The sequence below is a fragment of the Heteronotia binoei genome, chromosome 7 (assembly GCF_032191835.1).
Source record: "Heteronotia binoei isolate CCM8104 ecotype False Entrance Well chromosome 7, APGP_CSIRO_Hbin_v1, whole genome shotgun sequence".
Lineage (NCBI taxonomy): Eukaryota > Metazoa > Chordata > Lepidosauria > Squamata > Gekkonidae > Heteronotia > Heteronotia binoei.
In genome coordinates, this window is record NC_083229.1 from 138067914 (window position 1) to 138088808 (window position 20895).

Consider the following 20895-nt stretch of genomic DNA (forward strand, 5'->3'; position numbering starts at 1 on the left):
GGTGGGTACTTTAGTTCCTAAGTGACAGGAAAATGAAATTGTAACAGGTGATGAAGAGAGGGCAGAGCAGCTCAATTCCTACTTTTCCTCAGTCTTCTCTTCTGAGGGAAATGGTGCTCAACAGGGCAAAAACAGAACATATTATGAGGGTATGGAGTTGCAACCCAAGATCAGCATAGGGGTACTACATAAACACCTAGTTTCTTTAAATGAAACTAAGTCCTCAGGGCCAGATGAACTTACATCCAAGGGTTCTAAAAGAGCTTGTGGATGTAATTTCTGAGCCTCTGAATTTTTGAGAATTCTTGGCAAACAAATAGGTGAGGTGGCAAAAGACTGGAGGCAGGTAAATGTTGTCCTCATTTTTAAGAAAAAGAAAAAGGAGGGTCCAGGTAACTACCAACCCGTCAGCTTGACCTATCAACTTGACAAGTTGGTAATATGTGGTGTGGCTCCTGTTACTGTTAGGTGGATCTGTAACTGGTTGACAGATCTCACCCAAAGAGTGCTTGTGAATGGCTCCTCATCCTCTTGGAGAGGAGTGACAAGTGGAGTGCCTCAGAGATCTGTTCTGGTACCTTTTTTTGTTCAACATCTTTATAAATTATTTGGATGAAGGAATAGAGGGAATGCTTATTAAATTTGTAGATGATACTAAATTGGGAGGGGTCGCAAATGCAGGAGAAGACAGAAACAGGATACAGGATGACCTTGTCAGGCTGGAAAACTGGGCTGAAACCAATGGAATTAATTTTAACAGGGATAAATGTAAAGTTCTGCATTTAATTAGGAAAAAATACAATGCATGGTTATAGGACAGGGGAGACTTGTCTTAGCAGTAGTCTAAGGATCTAGGGGTCTTAGTGGCTCATATGCTGAACATGAGTCAACAGTGTGATGCGGTGGCTAAAAAGACAAATGCAATTTTGGGCTGTATCAACAGAAGTACATTGTCCAGATCCCGTGAAGTGATGGTATCGCATTACTCTACTCTGGTTAGACCTCACATAAAGTATTGTGTTCAGTTTTGGGCACCACAATTTAAGAAGGATATATAGACAAGATAGGACATGTCCCAAGGAGGGCAATGAAGATGGTGAGGGACATGGAGACCAAGTCCTGTGAGGAATGGTTAAAAGTGTTGGCTATGTTTAGTCTGGAGAGGAGGCGGCTGAGAAATTTTCTTGAAATGTTCCCCACAAAGTCTCTCAACAGTCACAAAGAATGATAGCCTCTTCAAATGGGACTTAATGAAGACGTGGGTGAAGTCTTTTAATTTCTTAGTGTTCCATTAGTGATGGTGTGGAGAGAATAAGGAACCGCTTTTAAAAGGAGTCCTCACGGTTTCAATAGTTCTTCCTCAGCCTCTTTCTCCCGACATTACGCGGAACCACAGCTCTACTCTTTACAACATGGATCCACGCATGCTCTAATTTGCTGCTACTTGCAGCAACAAATTAGAGCATGCGTGGATCCATGTTGTAAAGAGTAGAGCTGTGCCTCCATGTAACGTCAGGAGAAAGAGGCTGAGGAAGGACTATTGAAACAGTGAGGAGTCCTTTTAAAAGCGGTTCCTTATTCTCTCCGCAGCATCACGAGTGGAACACTAAGAAATTAAAAGACTTCACCCACATCTTCATTAAGTCTTAATTGAAGAGGCTATCATTCTTTGTGACTGTTGAGAGACTTTGTGGGGAAAATTTCAAGAATGTTCAGTGTTCCTTAGTTCTGTTTTTGTTTAACTTCATTAAAAATGCATATTTACACACTTTGCATGAAAGTTTTATTGCTTCTGGTGGCTATCTTATATTGGTTATCTTCACACTGGTTCCAGTTGTACTTACTATTACTACATCTTTTTTGCAGCTGGATCCCGAGCATCATACAGCAGCCAGCATAGCCACCTGGGTTCCGAGCTAAGGGCCCTGCAGTCCCCTGAGCACCACATAGATCCTATTTATGAAGACAGAGTCTATCAGAAGCCGCCTATGAGGAGTCTCAGCCAGAGCCAGGGGGACCCTCTTCAGCCAGCACATACCGGCACCTATCGCACGAGCACAGGTAGGAGGAAAGAACAGCTGCTGCTTCTGTCCCTTTTCCTTGGCAGGGCAAGTACCTCTTTTCAAGGCCTATGCAGCTGTATTTTGTGGGATCTGTTGAATGCACAGTTAGACAATTGTTAGGCAAAAGCAAATGTTCTCCAAGAGTTTCTGTGTTTTCATATCTTTTTCTTACTCCTATTAACATTTTTGCACCATTAAACTTTTGGACAAAATGGATGATGACTCGCAGAAGAAGTGTTTTTGCAAAAGACGTGCAAGTTAAAAAAGGGCAGGGAGACATTTTCTGATGAGGTGCATGGGCATTTTTCATGGGAAGGTTTAATGGGGGGGGGTGGCAAGAGAGTATTGCTGAGATATCGAACATGGGTTCTTTTGTCCCCTTCATATGTGTACACACATGTCCATTCATTCATGACTTCTCTTGTGCCACTCCATGTAAAACAATATTGTAAGCGGTTGCATTTCAGCCAAGCTGTCTGTACCATTGACCCATCCATAATGTCACAATGCATGTTCTCACACGTCAGCTGTGTTGTTGTGCAGGTCTTAGTTGTGGAATGTCCTCTCAACTGCAGAACAGCTCTGTATTGGGAACGCTGCATCCAGCAATGAAATCAGTTGTGGCAATTAAGACATGAAGGAGTCTGCCCCCTCAGCTTGCTCGGAGTCAAAATAGAGTCCAAAGAGATGTGGGAAGCAAATGCTAGACGTCGTGGTGGCCGTGGTGGTGTTTATGTCTCTGAGATGTTTATCTTTGCAGTGTCAGTCCCGTATAGAGGAGTATTATGGGTTTTATCAAGTGCAAAAGAGATCATTTGTATTACCAGAAAATTGGTTTCATTCTGTTCCAGTCTTTTCCATTTGTATATTTTTAGTCATAAGGTTTCTTGTCTTTATCATTACGATGACTACTGTTTTGTTCTCTGTGGACCCAGAGGTCAGTTAGGGCCATTCAAAGAAGAAGAAGTTCACCCTTTAATTTGTCTCATGAATAGCAGCTCCTTCATTGCCTGATACAGAACAAGACAATCTAGCATTTATTTTTAAGAAAAGAGCAGGCTGGGTGGAATGAGCCATGAAGAGCAAATGTTACAACAGTAATTGAAATCCTCCCCCCCCCAAAAAAAAACAAAACAAAAAAGGAGTTAGCAAGAGGAATGTGGATGATTTTGTGAGTGAAGCAGTAAATTTGATTGGATGAAACCAAATTTATATGGTGTGTGGAAACACTCTAGAGCAGGGGTGGCCAACGGTAGCTCTCCAGATGTTTTTTGCCTACAACTCCCATCAGCCCCAGCCAGCATGGCCAATGGCTGGGGTTGATGGTAATTGTAGGCAAAAACATCTGGAGAGCTACCATTGGCCATCCTGTTCTAGAGGCAAGATAGATGAAAACTGAAGAGATGATAGTGTTATATGCATTTTCCAGGGGAGAGAGACTCAAAGTGAGCAGGTTGAGGTGTACTTTATTTGGGAAGACCTGGGTTTGTGTCCCTGCTGAGAACATGGAACTCACTGAATGAACTTGGGCTAGTCGTTCTCTCTTAACCTAACCAACCTCTCGGGCTGTTCTGAAGAGTGGATAGGATCTCCTCCATCAATATGTGTCCCTCTCAACTCCTTTGAAGGTCAGATAGAAATGTGATTGACTGATTCTACACAAATTCTACACTGTGTGCCCTGTGAACAGCACACAGACGCAGCAGTCCTAACCTTGCTGTAAAGATACAGAATTTTGGGGAGCAAAGAGTGAAGAAACCCAGCAGTCTTCTAATAATTGTCATTATGCACACAACTTATTTATGTTTAAATATATGCGTGACTGAGACCTGGGTGCGAGATGGAGAGACCGTGGCTCTCTACCAGATGACCCCCCCAGGTTACTCAGTCTTCCACCAGTCTCGGACTAGCGGAGGAGTGGCACTACTCATACGAGAGGCTTACTCCTTTAGGGCTCTCCCGGCCCCGGAGATCCCGGGCATTGAATGTGCCGGCCTGATGTGGGACATTGGGGAGGGGTTGGCGATTTGGCTGGTGTACCGACTGCCTAACGCACCAGCCGCCGCCCTACCATCCCTAGTGGAGGCCGTGGCGGGCTGGGCGTTGGAGTGCCCAAGGCTATTGGTTTTGGGTGACTTCAATGTTCATGCCGCTGACGCGGCCTCCAGCCAGGCGATGGATCTAGTGTCATCCATGGCGACACTAGGACTCTCCCAGGTTGTTACAACGCCCACTCATCAGGCGGGACACATGTTAGACCTGGTCTTCGCGGCGGGAGTACAAGTGAACGATATTGCAATGGAAGCAGTGCCATGGTCGGATCACTTTGCCCTCAAGGCTCGTATGGATATGTCACCCCAAACCTGTTTAGGCGGAGAGCGTATTTTGGCTCGCCCGCGGAGCTTGATGGACCCGGAACGGTTCCTGATGGCCCTGCGGGATACCTGGCCCACTGGCGATTCCCTGGATGATCTGGTAGAGTCCTGGAATGATGGACTCTCCAGGGCCATCGAGGAGATCGCACCTAGGCGTCCTCTGCGCCCCCGCCTTAAGCCGTCTCCCTGGTTTAACCAGGAATTGCAGCATTTGAAGCGGGACCTCAGACGACTAGAGAGGCAATGGCGGCGTACTCGAGACGAAGTGACCCGAACATCTTATAGAGAGAGTTTGAAGACCTATGAGATGGCAATCAAATCCGCAAAGAAGACATACTTTGCGGCTAAGATTGCGTCCGCAACTTCGCGCCCGGCACAATTGTTCGATATAATTCGAGATCTTACTACGCTGCCCCAGGGCAGACCAAATTCTATTGAATTGGAGATAGGCTGTGAGGCTTTTGCGAACTATTTTGCGGATAAAATCACATCACTCCGCCTCGACCTCCCCGTCAATTTTGAGACAGTTAATGCAACCGAGGCCCCGAGCATGTCTTCGGATCATATTCTGGACGGTTTCAGCCCCCTCAGCCTGGATGAAGTTGACAGGATTCTCTTATCTGCCTGCCCAACAACTTGTAAATTGGACACATGCCCTTCCTGGCTTATTAAATCTTGCCAGAGGGATCTCAGATATCCTGTACGGGATATCATAAACAGATCCCTGACGGAAGGGCTTTTTCCAGCGCCGCTTAAAGAGGCTGTGGTCCGTCCCCTCCTAAAAAAACCATCTTTAGATCCGGCCCAATTGGCACACTATAGGCCGGTCTCAAATTCACCCTTTCTGGGCAAACTTATTGAGAGGGCAGTGGCGTGGCAGCTACAGACTTTCCTGGAGGACGCTTCCATCCTTGACCCACTTCAGTCCAGCTTTCGCCCGGGCCATGGGACGGAGACGGTGTTGGTTGCCCTGGTAGATGACCTTCAATGGCATCTGGATCGGGGTGGCTCGGCAGTGCTGATGTTGTTGGACCTATCGGCGGCATTCGATACGGTTGACCATCGGTTACTGACTTGCCGCCTCGCCGACGCGGGGATTCAGGGGCTGGCCTTGCAGTGGCTTTCCTCTTTCCTTGAAGGTCGGGGACAAAGGGTTGCGATTGGGGGGGAGCTATCCCGGAGGCACACACTTAACTGTGGCGTGCCCCAGGGAGCGGTTCTCTCCCCGATGTTATTTAACATCTATATGCGACCTCTTGCCCAGATTGCCCGAAGGTATGGGCTGGGATGTCACCAGTATGCTGATGACACCCAGCTCTATCTACTTATGGACGGCCGACCGGTCTGCGCCCCAGAAAATCTGGAACGGGCACTACAGGCCGTGGCTGAGTGGCTCAGACTGAGTGGACTGAGACTGAATCCTGCGAAGACAGAGGTCCTTTGTTTGGGTCGTTGAGGACCGGGGGGGGGGGAAATCCCCCTGCCAGCTTTTGACGGTGCGCCGCTGACGGCGGTGGACAGGGTCAAGAGCCTGGGGGTGCTACTGGAGCCGTCCCTAAAGATGGAGGCTCAGATAGCAACCATTGCCAAGTCCGCGTTTTTTCATCTTAGACGGGCAAGGCAGTTGGCCCCCTTCCTGGACCGCGACGACCTAGCAACAGTGATCCACACTATGGTCACCTCGAGGTTGGATTACTGCAATGCCCTCTACATGGGGCTGCCCCTGTGCCAGACCCGGAAATTGCAGCTGGTGCAGAATGCCGCAGCCCGGCTGTTATTGGGCCTCCCAAGGTGGGGGCACATTCGGCCAGGTCTCCGGGCTCTGCACTGGCTCCCAATAACATACCGAGTCCGGTACAAGGTGCTGGTCATTACCTTTAAAGCCCTATATGGCCTGGGACCTGCCTACCTGAAGGACCGTCTCTCCCCACAAGTTCCCCAGAGAGTACTGAGGTCTGGGACTCAAAACCTTCTCACCATCCCCGGGCCTAAGGAAGTCCATCTCAAGACAACCAGAGACAGGGCCTTTTCCACAATGGCCCCTACATGGTGGAACCAGCTGCCGGAAGAGGTGAGGGCCCTGTGGGACCTTGCTCAGTTCCGCAGGGCCTGTAAGACAACCCTCTTCCGGTTAGCCTACGCCTGACTGGGAAATAAATGTAGCTTATTAGACTTCTGTGACTCATACAGTATAGATTTAATGTTAAAATTTTAAGGTTTTTAGGTTTTTAAATGTTTTAACTTTAAATGTAATAATTCTGAACTCTGTTTTACTGTCTTATTGTTTGCTGTGAGCCGCCCTGAGCCATTTTGTGGGAAGGGTGGGATATAAGTTATAGAATAAAATAAATAAATAAATAAATAAAGTAACCCAAGCAATGCTTTATAAAGTAGCCCCACTGACTATTGTTGTGGATCAGTTCTACATCCACCCAAGACAGCTGAGAAGTTAAGAAGGAAGGGAGGGGTCTAGAGCAGGGGACTTCAGCCTTGGTGAGCTTCTGCTGGGCACTCTGGCATCTCTGAGAAGGGGCAGTGCAGAGCGCCACAAAAGGCGGGGCCAGTCCCTGAAGAGCTGCTTTGGTTAAAACAATTTTATTTGGTAACATATGGTAACAAATTATATTTCTTGCATCATTAATAACTTCTTTTATCTATCCCATATATTACTTTCTACCCACCCCTCCCCCCGTTACTTGACCCCCGCCGGTGTTATTTACTTAAAGTACTAATGTTTAAAGGTACCCTTAACTAATAAAAACAAAAATTAATATTCTTCTTTTTTCTAAGACTTAATTATTATCAAAAATTGTCCAATCTCCTTTTATTTTCCACTCTTTTTCTACATATCTTCTGAAATTTTTCCACTCCATCTTAAAAACTTCTAAATCATAGTCTCTTAAGATTCTTGTTAATTTGTCCATTTCACTCCATGTCATAACTTTTACAATCCAATCCCATTTCTCTGGTATTTTTTCTTGCTTCCACAACTGCGCATATAATGTCCTAGCAGCTGAAAGCAAGTACCAAATTTTTCCATTTGTAATCCCAACAGAAAAGTCTCTGCAACCTTCTTAAATTCATATCCCAAGATCCTAGAAATTTCTTGCTGAATCATCTGCCAATACCTTTTTGCTCTTTCACAAGTCCACCACATATGGTAGAAAGAACCTTCATGTTTTTTACATTTCTAACATCTGTCTGACATCTTATTATTCATCTTTGCCAATTTCTTAGGAGTCATATACCATCTATACATCATTTTAAAACAGTTCTCTTTAATACTATGACACGTCGAAAGCTTCATAGAGTTCTTCCACAAATATTCCCATGTTTCCATCTGTATTTCTTTATTTACATTAATTGCCCACTTAATCATTTGAGATTTCACTACTTCGTCTTCCGTAGACCATTTTAAAAGTAATTTATATAATTTTGAAATTAATTTTTCGTAAATCATTCAATCTCTGTCTTCTCAACTTCTTAGACAATTTTGTAATCCACATTACTGGGTTATGGTCAGCCACAATTTTAGGTAAAATCTCTATTTTCTTTGTTATAAGGCCTAAGTCTTTAGTGCCCCACAACATGTCAATTCGGGAAAAAGTTTTATGTCTTGCTGAAAAAAAGGTATAGTCCTGCACTTCAGGATTAAATTTCCTCCATATATCCTCCAAATTTTCTTGTTTGACCAATTCAAAAAAAGACTGGCAATTTTCCTTCCTTATTATAAAAGGATAAAAGGAAGTACTTCTTCATCCAAAGGATGATTAACATGTGGAATTCACTGCCACAGGAGGTGGTGGCGGCCACAAGCATGGCCACCTTCAAGAGGGGGTTAGATAAAAATATGGAGCAGAGGTCCATCAGTGGCTATTAGCCACAGTGTGTATGTGTGTGTGTGTGTGTGTGTGTATATATATATATTGGCCGCTGTGTGACACAGAATGTTGGACTGGATGGGCCATTGGCCTGATCTAACATGGCTTCTCTTATGTTCTTATGTTCTTATTATTCCCCCCCGCCCCAGACCTATCCAGTGTATTCTTAATTGTTCCATTAAAGTCCCCCATTACTAAAACTTGGTCATAAGTCAGTTCATCAAATTGTTGTATAATGTCTTTTGAAAAAGCATCCTTTGCACCATTTGGTGCATACAGTCCCAATAACAACTTTTTTTTGCATTTAATATTATTTCTACCGCTACAAATCTTCTATCTTTATCTTTAAACACTAATTTCGGCTCCAATTCTTGTTTAATATAGAAAATCACTCCCCTTTTCTTCTGTTCAGCCAATGAATAAAATTCTAGTCCCAGTTGTTTATTCCATAAAAAATTTGTAATCCTTTTGTTTGATATGCACTTCTTGTAAACAAACTATATTACAATTTTGCTTTTTAATCCAATGAAACGTTGCCTTTCTTTTTTTGTGGTGAATTTAGTCCATTTACATTCCAAGATAATAATTTGTAATCCATCATGGTGCAAATTCTTTATGTTCTTCATAAAATCTACGCAGTCCTGTGTGCTTGTAGTTGTAATCCTTTTTCCTTGCAGCTCAAAGCTTAGACCTTCAGGTATTATCCATCTATACCTCATTTCATTGTCACATAGTTTTTCTGTCAATTTTTTGTATGCTTTTCTGTCATTTATCATTTGTCTTGGCAATTCTTTCATGATTCTTACTCTGCTGCCTCCCACTATCAATGTCTTTTCAAAATTTTTATTCAAGATTTTCCCCACAATTTCGACATTTATCTTATAACCACATCTCTTGGTAGATTATTTAATAATAATAATTTAATAATAATTTTTTATTTCTATCCCGCCCTCCCCGCCGGAGCAGGCTCAGGGCGGCTCACTATATTCTTGGCATATAGTGAGTTCACTCTATACATATAGTCATACATGCTTCTAGTTCCTTCAGGATCTTCCTCCAAAAATTCTGCAATTATTCTTATTATATATCCTTTCAAATCAGTCTCTTCATCCTCAGGTACTCCTATCAGACATATCTGGGTTTCCATCAGTTTGCAGTCATTAATTGCCACCTTTTCTTGCATTTTTAGCAAGGTGGAATCATGTACTTTCACTCTCTCTTCCACCTCTTGCACTTTCTTTGATGTTACCACAGTCTCATTTCTGAGATCTTCTATATCTTTCCTTAACTCTTCAATGTCTTTTCTAATTTCTTTTTTAGAAGCAGTTATCATGTCTCTCACTCCTTTCATCATCCTGGTTTCCATTGCTTTTAATTGCTCTTGCATTTTCTCCATTGAGGCAGTCCTTGCACGGGTTAACTTATGCTCTGAAGAGCTGCTTTGGGAAGGGACAGACATACAAAAGGTGATGGGGCCATATATTTCTGAATAAGAGACCCAAAGGTCTTTTGCTCCAGTGAGTTGTAGGGCATCCAAGATCGGCTCTCAGCTTTTTGGAGGGAAGAAGCAAGCAGGCCGGTGGGCACTGTGGCTCCCATGGGCATCATCTTGAAGACCGCTCAACTCATCGCCGCCATCCAGAATTTGTTTATAATTTGTCTACAGTTTATTATATTGTTTTATAGTATTTCGCTTTTTAATTGTATATTTGTCATTTTATTATGATGTTATCTGCCCTAAGCCTGTTCCTGGGAAAGGGTGGAATACAAATTGTCTAGAATAAGTAAAAATAAATCAATGAATCATGCTCCCCGTTCTGCTTATAGCACCTGTGTGCCTTCTGTGAGGCCTTGGGGGCAGCCATTGTGCCGTCCTGTCCTGCACAGCCAGGCATCCAGGGCCCACCTTAGCAGCAGCCCCACGCAGGGGGTGGGGGGAGCAGGAGAAGTCTGCAATGGTCACAGCTGGTCCATGAGCATCCTGGAGCGTCTCATCATGGCTCTTCATGGAATTTCTGATTCTCGGGATCCAGCTCTGAATCTTGAAAATCATTCCTCCTTAGTGCTATGCTTTCAGTTACTGATAACCTCACCCTAGGACCCAAAATCTATTCCAGCCCTGAGTGTCAATTTATAATGATATTGCTGCAATATTTCTTGACATCCCCAATCTTTTCTTCAGTGTTGATGCTGAAGAGGGTAACAGAGAAGCCGAGCACAGCATGGAGGCCTAGAAAGAGAAGATGCAGCTGATTCTGGCCCAAAATGCACTGATTAAAATGCATCATAGATTACCATGGATTTTTTTATACAAGATCTAAATATATTTTGCTTTGTATGAATATTAAGACTTTATTAGTTTGAGAACAGTGAACCATCATGCCCTAAAATGTCCTAAAATGATATAACAACAACAACCTGTCTTCCTGTGACCTGTAGCCCTTGACCAGGGGTGTGGAGGATGCACATAACAGGAGGTGACACCCCTTCCCTTCCTTCCTGTGTCTTCAGAGCCGCTCTGGGCCCTGGCAGCACACGGCAACCAAGGCAGCATTTCTTGTGATTGCTGCAGCATAGAATCCATGGGTTGGATCCAGGACTGAGTTTTCTCTAATGTAAGTTGCAGAGTAATGTCTGTCAGTTCCTTATTCCTGTTGCAACCCCCAAACCGCTCTCTGCCCCCCTTCCCCCAGGAGCAGCACTTGGGGAGGTCAGCGGGCTGCGGGGGGAGGGGGGGAGAGGCAAGAAGATTCTGTGCCACTTCCAGGGGAAAGTTAAGTCTGGACCCAGCCCCCCAGGGGGGGTCTACATGATTTATTTAAAGCCGTCTTTTGCCACCTGTGCCGCCTTTCTACCAATAGTGGACCTCAAAATAATGTACAAGAAAAAGATGGAAATAAAACCTTTTAAAAATCAGAATTAATAAAGGCATTGAAAGTGGTCCTGTGATTAGCCCAGATTGACCCTTTCCTTCTTTGTCACTGTGGCGGGGGTGGGGGGAATCAGATTTGGGGTCTTCAGCCCTCATGGTCATGAAAAGAGCCCTTTTGGATCAGACCAGTGAAGGTTCCTCTAGTCCAGCACTGTGCCTCACACACTGGAGAATCATTTCGCCTGGAGGTCCAACAACAGGGCATAGCAGAGGCCCTGGGATTCAGAGGCTGACTGCCTCTGTGTGTGGAGGTTCGCTTTAGTCACCATGGCTAGTAGCCTCCATGAGTCTGTATTCTCTTTAAAAGTCTGTGGCCATCACTACATCCTCTGGTAGCAAAGTCAACATTTTAATAAGTTGGAGTAAATATTTCCTTTTGCCCATTCTTAATCTGCTGCCCAACAAGGGCATCATTGGATGACCTAGAGTTTTAGTATTTGGGGAGCAGAAGAAAAGTTCTGTCTGTCGAGTTTCTCAAACCCATGCATTATTTTATAAATGTATTATTTTGTAAAGGGTATATCATGTCTACCCTTTGCTGTTTTTTTTCTAAACTGAACAGTCCCAAACTCTTTAGCCTTTCCTCAGGGGGAAGGTGCTCCAATTATTTAATCATCTTGGTTTCCGTCTTCTGTACTTTTTCCAGCTCTGCAATGTCCTTTTGCGATAGGGTGGCCAGAATTGCACATAGTATTTCAGGTGAAGGCATACCATAGATACATACAGGGGCATTATTATATTGACTGTTTTATTTTCATTCCCTTTCCTAATAATCTTCAGCATAGCCTTTTTTTTTTTTTTACCACTGCAGCTTATTGGGTTGGCATTTTCATTGAGCGATCCACTACAACCCCCTCTCAGTCTCAACAAGTTCAGATCCCATTACTGTATATTTGAAGTTGGGGTTCCCCCCCCCCATTACAGTGTGCATCACCTTTTTTAGAATTATAGAGTTGGAAGGGACCTCCAGGGTCATCAAGTCCAACCTCCTGCACAATGCAGGACTCACAGATACTTGCCCCTAAATTCACAGGATCTTCATTGCTGTCAGATGGCCATCTAGCCTCTGTTTAAAAACCTCCAAGGAAGGAGAGCCCACCACCTCCCAAGGAAGACTGTTCCGCTTAGAAACAGGAAGTTCTTCCTAATGTTGAGCTGGAAACTCTTCTGATTTAATTTCAACCCATTGGTTCTGGTCCTACCTTCTGGGGCCACAGAAAACAATTCCACCCCATCCTCTAGATGACAGCCCTTCAGGTCCTTGAAGATGGTGATCATATTACCTCTCAGCCACCTCCTCTCCAGGCTAAACATCCCCAGCTCCTTCAACCTTTCTTCATAGGACTTGGTCTCCAGGTTATTTACCTACATTGAACATTTGCCACAATGTTGGCTGCTTACCCAAACTCTTGGAGCTCCACTTGGAGATCTTAACAGTCGGCCTTGGTCTTCACTACACCGGATAATTTTTTTTGTCATCCCCAGACTCGACCATGACAGTGCTCATACTCCCTCCCCCCCCCCGCCCCCCGTTCCAGATCGTGGATGGAACAAACTAAATGCTCCCAGCTCTTCCAAGTTCTGCTCTTTATGGGACCCCTCTTTCCTTCCTCTGTTGAGAAAACGGTTTATTCACACACCTTGCCTTCCTCTAATCGAACCAGTTTAAATTCTAAGAGGACCTGTCTTCTTATCCCATGACCTAAGCTGGTTTAGGTGAGGAACCTTCTCAAAAGCCTTTTGAAAGTCCAAATACATAATACCTGCTGGTAGATGTTACCTAAATGTTTGTTAATTTATGCAAAGATCTCCAAGAGGATGGCGAGGCAGGACTTCCTTTGTCATGCTGATTGTCCCTCATCAGGCTTTGTTCTTCTGTGGGCCAGATAATGCTGCCTTTGATTACAGTTCCAACTAATCTGCCTGAGATAGACATTGAACTGTAATTTCCAGGTTATCCTCTGGACCCCTTTTTAAAAATTGGTGTAACACTTGCTGCTCTTCCAGTCTTCTACTACTGTGACTGATATGAGTGAAATGCTACGAGTAGGAGTTAGTAGATAAACAATTTCACAAGTTCACTAACTCTCAGATTCATCCCACTGGGAGTACAAGACTTACTAGTTTTAAATTTCCCCAGTAGGCCTAGAATGGTTGCTATCTGGCTTGCTCATTTAAGAACATAAGAGAACATAAGAGAAGCCATATTGGATCAGGCCAATGACCCATCTAGTCCAACGTTCTGTGTTACACAGTGGCAACTCCCTATTTATACAGATGGTGAAATCAATAACATTATGGTCACTGCTCCCAAGCAGTGCAATCATTTTTCCATCTCTCACCAGGTCTAGGGCATTACTTAGGACCATGTCCAGAATCGCCCTACCCCTGGTAGGTTCTGTTACCATCTGCTCCATAGCACAATCACTGAGAGTGTCTAGAAACTCAATCTCTTTCTCCCAACCGGAACACATATTGACCCAATTTACATGAAGATCATGGTGCCTAGAATGTCAAATGTTGTCACTTAAGTTTGAATCAGTGCTTCAGACTCCCTTCCTAAAAACAGTGGTTGTACCGTGGGTGCATGTGCCATACTTCCCACAATGGACACAGTTACAAAGAATTCATTTAACTTTTTTGATACTTCCCCATCTTCCTGCAGCAGTCCTTTTACTCTTTGGTCGTCCGGATGTTTAACTTTGGCTGATTTCCTGCTCTGGAAGTATTTAAAGAAATGCTTGTTCATCTTGATGCTTTCTAGAAATCTGCTCTTCAGAGTCTTCCTTGAAAAAAGAAAGTCTGATTAGGACCTTGCAGTTCTTTCTGCCAGAGCCCTGGCTACCTCCCATTCACTTGGGGGGGGGGGGGGCTTCCACTTTTCCCCTTTTTTCTTTTTATGGCTTCCTTCACTTGGGTTGTTAGCCAGTGTGTGTCATGGAAAACCTGAGGCTTGTTTCAGATATAATAACACATAACAAGTTTTACATGATTCTTAGTTGCTTCAGTTTATTTCAGTTATTTTCACATGCATTTGTTCTTGAATCAGTAGTCTCTGTGATTATTCCTTCCCATGGGAAGTGGGGGAATGCAGTTTCCCACTGATGGCTCCCTTTTTCTAACCATGGCTGAGAGAAAACCAGTATTTTTTGACCCTTATTTAAAATAAAATGGAATTTTGAGGAAGAGCAGTAGGTGCCTTTACAAAATGGCCACCACCAGAAGCAGAGCCAGGCACACCTACATACACACACACACACACACAAAAGTAAGGGAGATGATGGAGAATAGAAACACTCAGAGAGGGAGGAGAATATGGTTGCCAAGTCCAACTCAGGAAATATCTGAGGACTTTGAGGGTGGAGCCAGGAGGAAGGATGTGACATCACAAAAGCTTTTTAAAGATGTGATGTCACTTCCAGGTCAAAGGTCAAGTGATGTCACTTCCCAAGTGGTGCCCCTTCCAATTATGTCACTTCCAGCACATTGCACCAGAACCCCACTAATTGTTTTTGCAGTTTTATAATGAACTCGGAATAAGGCCCATTGTGGAGAAAAAATACAACGGGCTCTAGAAAGAGACTCTGGATGATTGCCGCTCACCCTTGCTGTCTTCCCACCTACCCAAGTGAAGGCATTCATCCCCCCCCCCCCACCTCAAGGGGAACTGATCTCTTCCATCTGGAGAACAGCTATAATTCTGAGTGATCTTTAACCCTCACCTGGAGATTGGCGTCAGTTGGAGGAAAGGCCTGTCCTGCAGAGGCCTGTAGCAACACCTTAGGAATTCCCCAACAACTAGGCCTCTGGGTTAATGTCCTCAAGGCCCACTCACCCAAGTGGAGGCTGTCCCCCACCTCCAGGGGAGCTGATGGTCTGTCATCTGGAGCATATTTCTGAGTGATCTCCAGCCCTCACCTGGAGATTGGCAGCCATGGTTCCTGGGAAGGAAATTGCTGCTGGCATCAAGGCCTGAGGTGCCTTGAACTACAGACAACACATCTCTCTCCCCATCCTGGAGAAAATCACTGTTTTTGGAGGGTGGACTGTGTGCCATTCTATTCGCTTAAGGACTCTCCCTTTTCTGAGAAACATAGCCTGGGTTGCCTAGCAACAGACTCTGGCTAGCACTTCCCAGGGGGCAGGAAGCCCTCCCAGCAGGGGCAGGCCTTGGGTTAGCTTGGGGCAGAGGGGCGTTGCTGGCAGCCATGTCAAAGTTGGCTGCAAGAGCTGAAGGCCTCAAACTTGGGCTTCAGTGTGGCTTTGCCCCTTTTTTGGTGTGAAGTGGAAGGGGCCAAATTTTTGCAATGGTCACAGGATATGGTGGAGAAGCAGTGGAGATGTGTCTCCATCTGTGGCAAGTTCGTTTTGGCGACTGGGGGAGCCTTTGGCTCATTTAGCCATCAGAGCATAGAACCAAGATGGCGATGAGGCAGGAGCTTGGGCGGTAGAGCTCCTGAAACCCTGGCTCCCACCTGCCTGTTTAACCACTTCAAACGGTAAAGATTGCAAAATTGGAAACCTAAATTCTTACCATCGGAAGAGGGAAAGCAAAGTATAACATTGGAAGGTCCTGTAGAACGCCAACTAAGTTTGTTTTTACCCTACCGTTTCTGGCGAGTGGGGCCTGGCGCAGACGTGGAGGGCTTCTGAGACGGTGGTCTGGAGTGTGGGTGTGGTCGGATGGGGCCGGACGGCGAACCGAGCTGGGCTGAGTGGAGTCGGAGGGACCTGTACGGCGAGTGGGGCGCTGGACTGCTGATGTGGTTGGATGCCGAGAGTGGAGCGCTGACGGGGGAGATCGGTGGTGGCGGTTGGGGTACGTCTGTCTTGGGCTCAGGCAAGAAGGAGGACGTGAAGCAACCATTCTGGGCGCCGACGAGTGCACAGGCGGAGCGGAGGTCAACGACGAGCCGGACAATCTTACAAATAGAGCTGTGGAGTCTTACTGTGTGGCGGGGGGGGCATGAGGGGGGTCTCCACCCCCCCCCCCGGGCCTGTCAGGTTACGCGGGGGGATCATCGGACGCAGGCTCGCTTGTTCGCGCTGTATATATTGCCCTACACTCTGCTGTATGGCTGCTGCACTTAACTCAGCACTTAACTCTGCACTTTACTCCGCATTTTACTCCACAATTACAGCTGAAAAACTGCACTTTACCCTACTATTACATCTGAGAAGCTGGGGACTCTGCTTTTATACAAATTGCAATCTGAGGAGAACTTTACATCTATGTTATAGAAGCAGAACAGCACTTTACTCTGTGATAACAACTTCCTCCAACCATTTACGAACTGCCAGTCTATAATTCAGTTGTTTATGTTAATTACTTATGTTAATTAACTTATAGAGCTTAGTTGGATTGATTGGTTTCTGAATATATATATATATTTGGCAAATTAAGGGGGGTTAAGATAGGGTGGGATCTATATTTACTAATTAACCATCAGAATTAAATTAAGTATTTTAGCCAATTAATTTAAGAAGGGAGATTGTGGGTAGGGTTTTAATTGGGTTGATTGACTTGGGAATTGTCAGCTGACGGGGCAGAGCGGATTGTGGGATTACCCAAGGGTGGTGTGCTAGTTGTGTATTTGTAGTGGTTCCGACAGAGGTAGCCACCAGCGGGAGATGACTAGCCTGGGGATTCCAGTGCTCCTGGGGAGGGGGAGATATGATGGTGGGAACAGACAATGATATAAGGGAAAGCGACCAAGACCAGATAGTGCTCGACCCCCTTCCAGTCTGCGTACCATCCCGATGGTGACAGGTAGAGGGGTCAGGTTGAATGACTCGCCTCCGTCATTGGTGTTATGTAATGCCAGGTCCATTAACAATAAGACCTCTGTCCTCCGAGAGTTTTTACTTGAGCAGGATATGGACTTGGCTTGCGTGACTGAGACCTGGGTTCGAGAGGGAGACACAGTGGCTCTCTCACAAACAGCTCCCCCGGGCTACTCAGTCTTTCACCAATCGCGGACTAGCAGGCGGGGGGGAGGAGTGGCCCTATTCATACGGGAGGCTTACTCCTTTAGGGCTCTCCCAGCCCCAAAGATCGAGGGTATTGAATGTGCCGGTCTGGCATGGGAGGTTGGATTGGGGTTGGCGATTTGGCTGGTGTACCATCCTCCTAACACACTAGCCAACGCCTTACTGTCCCTAATCGAGGCTGCAGCAAGCTGGGCATTGGAGTACCCAAGGCTGATGATCCTGGGTAACTTCAATGTCCATGATGATGACCCGGCCTCTAGTCAGGCGATGGACCTGGTGCTTTCTGCAAGTCAAAGTGCTACCTGTTCCACGTGCAGGGCAGGAGAGACAGGCACAAATTAAAAGTCTCAATGTGTGGATGAGACGATGGTGTAAGGAGGAAGGGTTTAAGTTTGTTAGGCACTGGGATGCTTTCTGGAACAAGCGGGAACTGTACAAAAGAGACGGGCTCCACTTGTCCCCTGATGGAACCAGGCTGCTGGCGCTTAAAATCAAAAAGGTGGCAGAGCAGTTTTTAAACTAAATCTTGGGGGAAAGCCGACAGGAGATGAAATGTCTCTGGTTCGGGAGGACTCGTCTCAAAGAGATGAAGGGTTAGCTGCTATTTTTCTACTGGGTAACGGACCAGAGTCCACTGTGGTGACAAACAGTATGGACTGTCTGCCAGAGTCTCGAGGTGGCAGGAGGAAGGTGGCGGGCCTAGCTTGCCTGGGAAATTATAGATGTTTGTATGCAAATGCTAGAAGTGTTCAAAGTAAAATTGGTGAATTGGAATGTTTAGTGTTGGGAGAAAACATAGACATTGTGGGAATTTCAGAAACTTGGTGGAATGAGGAGAATCAGTGGGACATGGTGATTCCTGGATATAAGCTATATCAGAAGGCACATTGATGAACACGGGTTATTGAGGAAGACTCAGCATGGGTTCTGCAAGGGAAGATCTTGCCTCACTAACCTGTTACATTTCTTTGAGGGGGTGAACAAACATGTGGACAAAGGAGACCCGATAGATGTTGTTTACCTTGACTTCTGGAAAGCTTTTGATAAAGTTCCTCATCAAAGGCTCCTTAGAAAGCTCGAGAGTCATGGAGTAAAAGGACAGGTCCTCTTGTGGATCAAAAACTGGCTGAGTAATAGGAAGCAGAGAGTGAGTATAAATGAGCAGTCTTTGCAGTGGAGGACGGTAAGCAGTGGGGTGCCGCAGGGCTCGGTACTGGGTCCCATGCTCTTTAACTTGTTCATAAATGATTTAGAGTTGGGAGTGAGCAGTGAAGTGGCCAAGTTTGCGGATGACACTAAATTGTTCAGGGTGGTGAGAACCAGAGAGGATTGTGAGGAACTCCAAAGGGATCTGTTGAGGCTGGGTGAGTGGGCGTCAACGTGGCGGATGCGGTTCAATGTGGCCAAGTGCAAAGTAATGCACATTGGGGCCAAGAATCCCAGCTGCAAATACAAGTTGATGGGGTGTGAACTGGCAGAGACTGACCAAGAGAGAGATCTTGGGGTCATGGTAGATAACTCACTGAAAATGTCAAGACAGTGTGCGTTTGCAATAAAAAAGGCCAACGCCATGCTGGGAATTATTAGGAAGGGAATTGAAAACAAATCAGCCAGTATCATAATGCCCCTGTATAAATCGATGGTGCGGTCTCATTTGGAGTACTGTGTGCAGTTCTGGTTGCCGCACCTCAAAAAGGATATTATAGCATTGGAGAAAGTCCAGAGAAGGGCAACTAGAATGATTGAAGGGCTGGAGCACTTTCCCTATGAAGAAAGGTTGAAACGCTTGGGACTCTTTAGCTTGGAGAAACGTCGACTGCGGGGTGACATGATAGAGGTTTACAAGATAATGCATGGGATGGAGAAAGTAGAGAAAGAAGTACTTTTCTCCCTTTCTCACAATACAAGAACTCGTGGGCATTCGATGAAATTGCTGAACAGACAGGTTAAAACGGATAAAAGGAGGTTCTTCTTCACCCAAAGGGTGATTAACATGTGGAATTCACTGCCACATGAGGTGGTGGCAGCCACAAGTATAGCCACCTTCAAGAGGGGTTTAGATAAAAATATGGAACACAGGTCCATCAGTGGCTATTAGCCACAGTGTGTGTGTATATATAAAATTTTTTGCCACTGTGTGACACAGAGTGTTGGACTTGATGGGCCGTTGGCCTGATCCAGCATGGCTTCTCTTATGTTCTTATGGTAAACAACATCTATTGGGTCTCCTTTTTCCACATGTTTGTTCACCCCCTCAAAGAAATGCAACAGTTAGTGAGGCAAGATTCTCCCTTACAGAATCCATGCTGAGTCTACCTCAGTAACCCGTATTCATCAATATGCCTACTCATTCTGTCCTTGATAATGGTTTCTACCAACTTTCCCGGTATTGAAGTCAGACTGACTGGCCTGTAATTTCCCGGGTCTCCTCTGGAACCCTTTTTAAAGATGGGGGTGACAATGAAAGATTACATATTTTTGTCAGAAGATCCACAAGTTCAACTTTGAGTTTTTTCAGAACTCTTGGATGTATGCCATCCGGACCTGGTGACATTAGTTTTTAATTCCTCTATCAGTTGTAGGACCTCCTCTCTTGTCACCTCAATCTGACTCAGATCTTTCAACACCCCTTCCAAAATTAGTGGTTCTGGAGTGGGCAAACACTTCTCGTCTTCCACAGTGAAGAAGCAAGGTCTGCCGTCCAGGTTGCCAGATCCAGGTTGGGAAAGTTCTGGGGATTTGGGGTGGAGCCTGGGGAGTCCATCCTCCATAGCCCCCCTTTTCTCCAGGGCAGCTGGTCTTTGTAATCCCACCTGGAGGCTGCTGACATCCCTAGCTTCCAATAAACAAGGTGTTAGGTCTAAAGTTACAGAACTGGAGAGCAATGTAACCAATGTCTGGGTGAGATGCCATGGCATAACAGAATTTTGCCAAAAGGGAAAACCTTTTCATTGATTTCAGTAAGAAAGAGAGGCCTTGAACCGATCCACTGAAATCATAGTGCTTATTTTGACTGAATGAGACCCTGCAGTGCATTCAAGACTAAAAGCCACTGCTTCAGTGTCAAAGCAGATTATGAAACTGATACTTGATTCAAAAAAGCCAATCTGAATACAATAATCTAAGAGATTCCAGATCATGTTTGAGTCAATAATAAAAGATCCTCCATTCCTAGACAATCCTGGACGATTGCAACTTATTTGCTTGTAGTTAGTCTCTGTTAGGCTTACACGGAGTATGTCAATTCTTCACAGGCCCGTTTCCTGCTCCTAGGTGTGTCCGTGTGCTGTTAGATCATCCCCGCTGCTCACTGATGCGTTTGGCCCCAGTGACTGCCTGACCCAGGGAAGTTAGAGGAGGGCTCCTCTGTCGATCAGGCAGTGGCAGGGCCCCGGGGGAGGAGGCGTGGGGCCCGGTGGCCGTGGGCACACTGTGCTGAGCTTCTGAAGGGGCTGATCCATAAAGATTGCTTGAGGTGCCTCTCTTGCACTACCTGTGGCAGTGTGGGGGTGGGGGTTGGGAGACTGGCCCTCCAAGGAAGAAGCTCCGGCTTTCTTTGCCACTTGTCTCTTTCTCCACATAGTGGAGGAAGAAAGGAAGCACCTTGATGTCCCCACTGCTATTTGGGCACACATTTGTTTTTGGCGCCTGGT

At 45.5% G+C, this 20895-nt stretch overlaps 1 protein-coding gene across 6 annotated transcripts in view; it reads left to right on the plus strand.

Moving 5' to 3' along the window:
* CTNND2 (catenin delta 2) overlaps positions 1-20895 on the plus strand; it is a 492702-nt gene that overhangs the window by 73166 nt on the left and 398641 nt on the right. For 3 of the 6 annotated variants that reach the window (XM_060244323.1, XM_060244322.1, XM_060244325.1), the window contains exon 2: positions 1867-2061. In XM_060244323.1, the coding sequence (XP_060100306.1) occupies positions 1989-2061 (73 nt within the window). In that variant the 5' untranslated portion in view covers positions 1867-1988. Of the gene's footprint in view, positions 1-1866; positions 2062-20895 lie in introns of those variants that run through there. The other 3 variants (XM_060244320.1, XM_060244319.1, XM_060244324.1) reach the window with 2 other exon arrangements.